At 43.1% G+C, this 11,057-nt stretch overlaps 1 protein-coding gene across 1 annotated transcript; it reads left to right on the plus strand.

Moving 5' to 3' along the window:
- The first annotated feature begins 1,180 nt into the window (after positions 1-1,180).
- Apela (apelin receptor early endogenous ligand) lies at positions 1,181-10,288 on the plus strand. The gene is made up of 3 exons (NM_001399424.1): positions 1,181-1,479; positions 2,732-2,821; positions 9,717-10,288. The coding sequence occupies exons 1-2, from the start codon at positions 1,404-1,406 to the stop codon at positions 2,818-2,820; spliced, it is 165 nt and encodes a 54-aa protein (NP_001386353.1). The 5' UTR covers positions 1,181-1,403; the 3' UTR covers position 2,821; positions 9,717-10,288.
- Positions 10,289-11,057: the final 769 nt, after the last annotated feature.

Raw genomic sequence — 11,057 nt, forward strand, 5'->3', positions numbered from 1 at the left:
GACTTTTGAGTGTTGGGATTAAAGATAGGTGGCACCACACTTGACTTTAAATAATTTTTTAAAAGACATTTTAGAGAATTTTTTAAAATTCTATATAATCTTCAATAACTGGTCAGATATGGAATTTTACAGACTGATTTGTAAAATCAAAATAATTTTCGCATTTCAAACCTTAAGAAGCCCAAGGTTGTGTGTGACCACCACCTGACTTTAAAGATGCCCAATGGAACAAAATTCCTGACAATTCACAATCACTTACAAGTGCTCTGGTCTACTTATATTTCAACTTATATTTCAAATTGTAACTACATTTCCTTCTGAGTTAGAATTACAGTAATTCTCATTATGATAGCTTTTAATTACAGGTAAGAAAGCCCTTAGGAGGTATGGGTGGGCGAGCAAGACAAAAACTAGACTGCTTTTGCTTCTTCTGACTGTTGGAGGTGAACGGCAACATTCTTGCTCCATCTATAATCCGGTCCCCGTGCAGGTGATGGTAACCTGACACTCCACCATTGCAAGTTTACAGCAGAGCGCTGATGTTATGTCTGTGGCTTGCCCGAACTGCTTTTTGAAAACTCTTGGATGCTTGCAGATGAAAATGATCTCTCCATCACTTTTTACATTGTACATAAACGAAAACATAAACACTTTACAGATTTACTTCTGAACATTCTAAACTCCAAGAATCTCTGGAGGTGGGAACCCACCCGCATTAAGCCATTTGGAGATTTAATATAAATCGGCACTGCTTTGTAGTAGCTTTGGCAGAGAGGAAGTGCTCCAACACAGAGACCATACAGTTGGGAATCTTAAGTTAGGGCTCCAGCATTCCTTCTGCAAGAGGACAAAAGGGAGACTTCCCGTCCTTACCACTGGTTTCGGCATGTGGGACCAATATGGGCAATGCAAAGTTTAAACAGATGCAGTGCAGGGGAGAGGAGGCAGGCAATGCCTTATTTTACATATTTCTTCACAAGCAGATTGAATTGGAATCTCTCCCCTTAGAGCTTTGCGGAGGAAACTTCCCGCTGAAGTTACTGCGTGCCTGAATGGTCCATTTCACCAATATTTGCTTATGGAAATAAGGGGGAGTGGCAGGGGAGCCGCGGAGCGGAATGGAGGCGGGGCTTGGGCGCTCTGGCCGCAGCCCCGCGCACCAGTAACCTTGTCTGATGTGATCATTAACCTTTTCAGGAAAAAGCAGCTGGCAGCCCTCTGAGGTCTGGCCATAGGATGTGGGGTGAGCCGGACAGATACTGCCCAGGCGCTTTACAGACAATTTCTTTACTTGGAGAGCTATTGTTCACTTGCGTGTAAAAAGAAAAACAGAAAAAAAGAAAAAGAAGAAAAGAAAAAGCAAAAGGAAAGAAAAAAGGAAAGAAAAAAAGAAAAGAAAAAAGATGAGATTCCAGCCCCTTTTTTGGGTATTTTTTATCTTTGCGATGAGTCTCCTTTTTATCACGGAAGAGAAATCAGGTAGGTCTCTGAAATAATTGCTTAGGATAACTCGTTTGCCTGTTTGTGCTTCTGTAAGTGTGACTGTTTACACTGAGGACGATTTAGGTATACTTAAAGTTACTGAGGGAAATATATAGGATTTCTGAACTACATTAGCTATCTCATTGTGGGATACTATTTGGGCATTTTCTTCTAAGTGGCTACATTTTGAAATATTGTTATATATTTTACAATTATTTTTCTAAGAAAATAACTTTCAAAACTATTTGAAAATAAATTTCAAAACAATACAAGTAAATAGACCTGATAATGTGGGTCTACTAAGAAACCTAGATTTTTAGGTCAAATGCAAAATCTAAATAGATTTATCAAGAGAGCATGCATGTTGCTGATTGGAGGAGGGTATTGTAAATTGAGGTAGCCAAAATCATGATGTAAGAATGTGAAATGATAAAACTGGTCCACTGGTTGCCTGCAATCTCTGGTTATTTAACTACACAGGACAAGGTTTTATTTGTTTGTTTATTACTGTTTGTTTTTTATCATTATGACATTTAAGGCAACAATATAAAATGTATGTATGGTCAAATTTTTTAAAAAAATTTTTTTAAAGGATTGTGTCTGCTCTAAGTTTTCTGACACACAAAGCTGCAGAATCCAGTTTCAACCAAAAGATGACAATAGTCACATCCAAGGGTGTCAGTGGGGACCAGATAAAATGTTCCTTTGGTTAGATGAAGATGATGTGTCTTGGCTGAAAAGTGAACGACTGCTTTTAATTATGACTTTGATTGCTCTGAGGTTATTCAAATGGTTCCTTTTACGTATGTAGGAGGAAAAACAACTACAAGGTAGCCAGTCCTCCTTTGCTGCAGTAGCAATCGATACTCAATCCAAACATCAGATCTCTAGTTGTCTAAAATACAGAATATCTTGGGCAATGTTCTTGTAAAAGAACTGCCATTGATTCCCTAAAGAAGCGAACGGATGTGGTGAATCAAACAAGTCCAGGAGGCTGTCACTGCCGAGGTCTAATGCCGACATGGGTGTTAGGGATGTACCTGTGTGCCTGTATCCCGGTGATTTGTTTACAGTTTAATCTCTGATGCAAGAATAACAAACAACCTCAGAAACTTATGCTGTGCAGATGCTGCCACACTCTGCAGATACAGTGATAGTCCTCCCCCACCTCCTCCCCCTCCCCTCCCCTCCTCCTCCTCCACCCCGCCCCTTCTTCTTCCCTAATTGACCTTATTTCTCTTTTCTTCAGTTAATTTTCCCAGGAGAAGAAAACTATACAGACACAACTGCTTTCGCCGGAGATGCATTTCACTTCATTCTCGAGTGCCCTTCCCATGAGGTATTTTTGGACAGACCCCCACCCCCACCCCCAACCCTGTGCCCCAGCGCCCCGCCCCGTGCTCACACATAGGTAGTCCTAGTTTGTGACAGAATCATGACTTACAGTAATGTAAAAGTGTAAGAGCTGCACGTATCACATATGGAAGGGTGAAAGGAAGAAAAGGGGCTAGATCGATAGTGGGAGGATGTTGGCGGCTGTTGATCCGAACGACAGCTATATGAAACCAATACACTGTGCATGATTTCAAGAAAATCACGCTGTGGGGTGGGTTGGAGGATGTAAGCATAAAAGTCTCCCTATACATGGATTTAGAGAACACTGGCTAGAACAAGCACGTATCCTATTTAGAGCAGTATGGGCTTGAAAGCATTTGGAGATTTTTAGCCCGACCTCTTGACAATGACAGGACAGCCTTAATTCTCCAAGCTTAATGTACAGAATCAACTTAATAATATCAACAGCTGGACGGCTTTTCAGACTTGTTCACAGCGATAGACTGGATGGTTGCATCTTTCAGAAGAATTTTGCTCACCCCCTCTGTGTCTCACACTAAAAGGCTGGCGATTTCTCCAGCATACCTCCAGCAGTAACAGTACTATATGACTAGCTTTGATTAGTCCCAAGTGCGGCCCATGGTAGTCCAAAAAAAAAAAAAAAAGAAAGAAAAAAAAAAAGAAAGAAAGAAAGAAAAGAAAAGAAGGAAAGGAAGGAAGGAAGGAAGGAAGGAAGAAGGAAGGAAGGACGAAAGAAGAATTAGACATCCACTTGTAATTAACATTAGCTTTTTGGTTCTTTTAAAGTATGTCTTGAGAAAGATAAAAAGTATCTAATATCGAGATACCCCCACCACAACCCCCCCCCACACACACACACAAGCTGGCTTAAGGCACACAGGCATTTGCTAAGTTAGCTTATTCAGTTGGTCTGTGGACTGTAGCTTTTACGAGCCTATTCACTGTGAGTAAAGAATGGTTGCTTCAGACTATTGTTTAATAGGAGCTTTTCAAGCCCAGGGAAAGCCTTAGAGGGGGAAGAGAAAGAGCAAGTCAGTAATGAACATCTATCAGCAGAGGGGACAGAACGATAAGGCCTTCCTTCGGTGCACACATCTGACGCACACTGCTCTTTACCGTCAGTTATGAAGAGTCCCATAAGGGAAGCTGGAAAAGTGCAGTCAGAGGCTCCTGAGAGGCTACTGAGTAGTGGTTGAGAAGGGCTTTCACGGGGCTGAATCTGTTAAAGCCTTGTCCTTTGGAGTGTGTTGATCTGCCTCACCTTGTAAGAAGACAGCAGTAAAATGTGTTTGGGGGAAGTGAGGGAGTTGCAGATTCACCCCCACCCCCACCCCAGCATTCCTCCATAAATAACAAAGACATGGGGGTGGGGGGTGTTTCACAGTAGCAAAAGAATTCCCATATATACAAAGAAGATGCCCGGAAAAATACAAACACAGGTCCCGTAGTTAGCCCCCCCCTTTATCTTGGCTTTCTGCACAAATGCCCTACTATAAAAATCAGGGCAGTAAGGAAGTTTGATAAAGCGGTGCCATTTGACTGGTCAAAGTTAAGGAAAAGTTTGACCCAGACGCCAGGTTTACGAACCCAAGGGAAATTTGAATAAAACCAGTGTAGGCCTGCTAATAGCAGGGATCCTTGCTAAAAGAGAGCTGGGGGCTCTGTAGCCTGCTCAGGTTACTGCATCCATTTACCCAGTGTTTATGTTAGCTCTACATCCAGTACACAAACGTCACCTGTCGGAATCCAGTAATTATTATAAGAGCCTATGGAAGATAAACATTAAGATAACTTCCCAAGGCCCTGCTCCACCAGTACCAATTGTAAGTCCCACCTTGGCTTTGAGGACAATTCTTGAGGGACCTAGGCTGTCACTCTTTCACATGGAAATGTAACAAAGACATGATGAATACTGGGTGGCATAAGCCTCCATGGACTCAGGTAGCGGAGATCAAATCGATTCTTCCTCTCCACATTTTCTACATGCTTTACATGAAATCCCACGTGCTCATCTGACTCAGGACCCAGTAAGAGTGCAATGGGGCTGCTAAGGTAAACAAATTGACCGCAGCCGTGTTGCAGATTATTAACCTCTGGGGGTTGAGACTTTCAGCTCGTCTAACAGAATGTCTATTATCTTTCTTCTGTTCATTTAAAATGCCCGCCTGCGGTGTTCCTGCTGACCCTCAGAGGACACCAAGCCTTTAAAACTGACTCAGTTAAAGGTGCTGCGTGCGGCACATCTCCTTGGTATATCTCGTTTTTCTCACAGAAATACTTCCGCTCTAAGAGAATTCGTCTATAGGAAGGCAAGAGAGGGGGTGGTAGGAAATGTAAGCTTTGAGATGATGTGAGAGGGTAAAGACAGTTGGGGTGCAAGATTCCAGTGACTTCCTTTTTCCAACAAACCTCCCGACTGCAGTGTTTTCACTTAGAAACATTCACTCCGTAACTACTCGCCCATTACACAGACTCTCCAAGCACAGCACATCTCCATAGTATAAAATGTATTCTAAGACTGTAAACACTAGCAAAGCAAAAGTCCCCCACCCTACCCTGTGGCCCATTTTTCACTTCTCAGAGATGGTGGCTATGAAAAGATTTTCTTGCTAAAATTGCTTTTTAATGTATCATATCTTAAGTAGCTTTTTTCTCAGTCAGATGTTGTGGCACATACCTCTAATCCTAGCACTTGGGAGGTAAGGTAGGAGGACCAGGACTAGCCTGGGCTACATGAGACCCTGCCTATAAATACTAATTCTCATCCGCCTAGCTTAGGTTCCTTGGCACATTCAAGATGTGCTTCTAAGTCAATGTGGTAGCCTACACGTGTACTTCCTGTACTTGGACAAGATCAGGGTAAACCTGGGCTACATGACCCCCCTGCCTCAAAAGAACTAATAATAAGAAGCAAATAAATATAAAATATAAGTAATAAATCATTGCCATCACCTTGTCCATTTACCATATGCTTCTAAACCACATCTATAATCCCTGAGGTGGAGGCAGGAAGATCTGTAGTTCAGGGTCAGCCTAAGCTTCCTGCGAGCCAACCTCAAAAGAAAGTGTGCTTTTTATCTCCCCTTTTCTCCTATTCTTCTCTTCAAGTAATCATGGTATCCTTCCAAGCATGGTGGTGCATCCATTGAGTCCCAACACCGAGGAAACAGAGGCAGGTAGATTTCTGTGAGGTCCAAACCAGCCTGGTCTTCATAGCGAGACCCTTTCCAGAATAAAAAATAAGGTTTAAAATGGTAGTATTCTGACTCTCCTGACCCAGCCGCTGCGCCCCGCCCCCTCGAATCTGTCCCAGTCTTCCTCGTTCCACTCGGCACTGAAATCCAGCTCCGCCTTTGGCGTAGAATTCCTTTCCAAACTGGTGTGTCCACTGTCCACCACGCAGAGACTCCGCTTGGGTGGGGCCCGTCCTCTCCCGTTGGTGTTCTCTGAGAAGAATGCTTCTCCTACCTCCTTTAGCACCTGTGTGCTACACCTTCTGACACTTCTAGTTCGTGTGTGTGTGTGTGTGTGTGTGTGAATGTATGTGTGTATGAGTGTGTATGTGTGTGTAAGAGTGTGTATGAGTGTGTTTGTGAGTGTATGCGTGTGAGTGTGTGTGAGTGTGTATATGAGTGTGTGTTGTGTGTGAGTGTATGTGTGAGTGTGTGTATGTATGTGTGTGCATATGTGAGAGTTTGTATGAGTGTGTTTGTGAGTGTATGTGTGTATGAATATGTGTGTGAGTGTGTATGTGTATGGGTGTGTGTATGAATGAGTGTGTGTGTTTGTGTATGTGTGTGTGTGTGACTGTATGTGGATGGTGTGGATGGAAACTAGGGCCCCAGCATGCTAGGCAAATGTGCTATATGCCGGGTTCATTTCTTTTCCCTCCCACCATCTCTCCCAAGACTTTGTGCTTACTAAGTGCTGGGTCACCAGGTTAAATCTCCAAGTCCTGTTTTGTTGTTGGCTTTGTTTGGGTTTTGTTGTTGTTTTGTTGTGTTTTTTGATTCACTGAGGTCTCAGATGGAGACTAGAAAGATGGCTCTGAGGTTGAGAGCATGTATACCATCGGATCTCCTGGAACTGGGCTAACAGCATTTGTGAGCCACCATGTGGTTGCTGGGAATTGAACTCAGGACCTCTGGAAGATCAGCCAATGCTCTTAATCACTGAGCCATCTCTATAGCCACTAATTTTTATTTTTAGTTATGGCTAGGGGTGTGTGTGTGTGTGTGTGTGTGTGTGTGTGTGTGTGTGTGTGTGTGTGTGTGCATGACTGTTTGTGTGTGTTTGAATGTGTATTTGTGAGTATATTTGTGTGTGAATTTGTGTGAGTGTGTGTATGTGTGTAAAACAGAGTTTGTGCATGAGCTGGAACTGAACCTGAAGGCCAGGTTGTGAGCCTCCTGCTGTGGGTGCTGGGAACCAAACCGAGTCCCTCCTGGACAGCAGCCATGTTCTTGTGACCGAGTCATTTTCTCCTGCTATGATTTATTATTAGTGGTTTGCTTGCACGTATGTCTGTGTAAGGATGTCCGACTCCCTTGAACTGAAGTTATAAACAATTGCGAGCTGCCACGTAGGTGCTGGGATTAAACCTTGGTCCTCCAGAAGAGCAGATAGTGTTCTTAACCTCTGGACCATCTCTCTAGCCTATTATTATTATTATTATTATTATTATTATTATTATTATTACTACTACTACTACTACTATTACTATTATTATTTAAACCAACGTTTCAAAAAACCAAAACAGAAATAACAACAGCAGACATTTCAAGTGGTTCAGGCTGGCATTGAACTCCTAATCCTCCTCCTTTCAAGTACAGAATAGAGACATCACCACCACCACTCTCTCATAGAGTTTTCTTGTTAAACTTTTAAAGCCATTTGTCACACTCCACTTTGTTTCTTTAGATTTTTATCGGTATTAGGTTAGAAGCCACCCTGAAGACAAGATTTGTCCCTTTAATTGTGGGATGCAAATCTTAATATAAATGGTCTGAAGAGCTTGCATAGGGGTTCCCGTGTGCACTGTAAAACCTGTAGCACATCCATGCAATTAGAATGGAGTCAGACGTAGAAAAGGCTTGGTTGTTGTTGTCGCTGTTGTTTGAGTTCACTATGTAGACCAGGCTGGCATTCAGTTCACAAAAATCCACTGGCCTCTGCCTCTTGAGCGCTGGGATTGTGAGCATGTAGCATAAGCAGCTGGAAATGACTAATTTTCAGTCAATCCAGTGCTCCTGCCCAGAGACAATCCTTAACAAGTCTAACAGATAAAGAAAACTTTTTAGCAGAAAATCCAATTTATATAAAAATAGATGGATAATTGCAATACATGTTTATAATAAATCTGTCACTGGTTTATGCACATGACATATGCATCCAAAAAAATCTGCCTGCCATTAAGGTGAATAATGAACTCTATAAATCAGGCTACACCCCTCCCCCCTGCTTACTCCTCCCATCTTGCGTAGACTCAATTTGCCTTAAGCTCACAGTGCTGTGGGATTACAGACTTGAGCTTCTTTTGGTTTATTGCTTTGAGGAGTGTGTGTGTGTGTCTGTGTGTGTGTGTGTGTGTGTGTGTGTGTGTGTGTGTGTATGTGTCTTTCTGTGTGTGTCTGTGTGTGTGTGTCTGTGTGTGTGTCTGTGTGTGTGTGTCTGTGGGGGGGTCTATGTGTGTGTCTGTGTGTGTCTCTATGTGGGGGGGGTCTGTGTGTGTGTCTGTCTGTGTGTTGGGGTGCAGAGGGCGCTGCTGTATCTTCCTGCTGGTCTTCTACTCCACATAGCCTTGTACTTCTGACTCTCTGGTCCCTATCCTTCAGGTGCAGTGGTTACTATATCTTTCTCTATGCTTTTTTCCTCTGTTGCCCGGCTGACCTTGAAATCCTGGGTGTGAGTGGCACTCCTGCCTCAGCCTGGGGTTGTGGGTTCATGCTCCTGCCAAAGCATGGCTATGTGCCTTGTGCCCAGCTCCTAAGTGTCTTAGTCATTTTTTTTTTTAATTAGTCAACGATTACAACCAGGTGAACTGTTTTAGAACTGGGCACAAATGCGTGGAATGTTACTGCGGCCAGAGAATTCCACAAAGTCAGTTGGAAACAATTTCATCTCAGGTCTGTTGTGTTTGGCAAGCTATTGCGGTTCTCTGGTGAAGCTGCCTCTTGGCCCTCCACAGAAACTATTCCTTACCTTCTCTATCCCTTCAAATTCCCAAGTCTTACCTTTTATAAAGATCTAGTCTAATATCTTACATCACTGGGGGGAAAAGTTATCAGGTGATCCTAATCTACCCAATTCCCCTATGCCCTGTTCATCCTTACTCTCTTTTTGCTGCTATGAAAGGAATGGCTTTTCCTCCAGCGGGGTCACGGTACCTGAGCCTCTCACTCTGTCCTCCTCTTTTTTCTCTTTCTTTGGGCTGGATGTAAGCACGAGGGTTTAAATGCTAACAAGCCTGCATCCTAAAACAAGCATAGCTGCAGGTCTGTGTGCCTCTCGCTTGTGTGCGTCTCGGCATCTCATGACTGGTCAGCCGTCACCCTCTGGAAGGAGAGCACAGATTCCTTTGAGTTGTCCTCTGGCCTCTGCTCTGGGGAGCATCCTCACCTTTGGTTTTTGCTTTCTCCCTTGTTGAAAGAAACTTTGATTCCTTGTTTGCTAAATTATCACTTGTAGGGGATAGGGAGATGGCTCGCAGGCTCAGGGCCACCTGTAACTTCACTCCTATGGGAGTTAATGTCCCCTTCTGCCCCCTGCAGGCAAAGCCCCCACACACACTGAAGGTAATAAAGTTTAAGCATAGGTAAAATGATGTACTGTACGGCAGCTCTTACTCTGTGTTTGTCTCTTCTTTGCCTCCCAAATAGAAAGTCACTGATCTCCTTGGTTACCAGAAGAAGGGTGAAAGCAGACATACCCAGTCACCTGGAAACGTCCTCAGGATGGCAACAGTGCGGCAGCTTGGGAGTTACTATGCAACAGAAGCTGTTTCAAAGTACCTTGGATGGCTTTTCGGATCCAGAGACTGCTCTTCCTGGATTTTCTTCGATAAGAAAGTAATAGACATGGAAGACAGACTAGACTAGAGCACACTCACCTGCCTGAATAACAATCTCTCATCCGTTTCTGCACATTATTTGCATATGACATATGCATGATCCATAGTGGTGGGTTTCATGAAGGCATTTACATACAAGTACATCATGTCCTGTGACTATAATTGCACACATGTACATCACATTACACTATTTACACACATGTATGCCATGTGCACTATTTACACACATTTACTTTCCTCTTTCTCTCCCTTCACCCTCCTGCTGGTCCCTTTCATTCGCCTGGACAGTTTTGTTTCTATTTTAGTGGCATGTACACATGAATGATTTTATTGCACATTATTATTCTGACATGTATTAAAAAGAAAACTACTTTAATATTATATTTATGAGCTCATTTATTGTGTGTGGATGGGTGCCTCTGTGTCATGCATGATACTGTGTGCAGCTCAGAGGACAACTTTCAAAAGCCAGTTTCCTTCTACCATGTGGAGCCTATGAAGCAAAGTAACATTATCAGGCTTGGCAACAACTACCTTCTGAGAAATCTCACCAGCTCAGGAAGGACTGAGGAGCTCGGTAGAGCACTTACCTAATGTGACCAAAGCCCTAGTTTACCAGCACTGAATAAAATGAATAATGATGGCAAAACACCTACCATGCCAACATTGATATGCGTGTGGTCCACATTTGCCTCCAGATTCAGAAGGAACAGGCAGGAGAATCAAAAGGTTCAAGGTTATCTCTGGCCTATACAGTTTGGGGGACATCCTGTGCTATAGGAAACCCTGTCTTAAGTAACTGGAAGTTAGGCTGAATGTGGTAGCACCTTCCTCAGCTGTGGAGGCTGAGGCTGGTGGACCTGAGTTCAAGGTCAGGTTAGTCTACACAGGGAGTTCTAGACCAGCCTGGGCTGGTAGGAAGACTTACCTCAAGGAAGAAAAGAAAATATTAAAATGTAATTTAGTTTATATTCCTACAGTTATCAATTTTATATGTTTGGGGTTTTTTTCATGTGAAATCTAAAATCAGTTGCAGCCTAGACATGGCAGTGCAGACCTAAAATCCTAGTTCTCAGGAGCTGGAGGCAGGAGAATCAGGAACCTTTAAAAAGAAGGAGGAAGGAAAAGATCATTTGCATTGCTACCATTT

This window comes from Rattus norvegicus, chromosome 16, assembly GCF_036323735.1.
Source record: "Rattus norvegicus strain BN/NHsdMcwi chromosome 16, GRCr8, whole genome shotgun sequence".
NCBI lineage: Eukaryota > Metazoa > Chordata > Mammalia > Rodentia > Muridae > Rattus > Rattus norvegicus.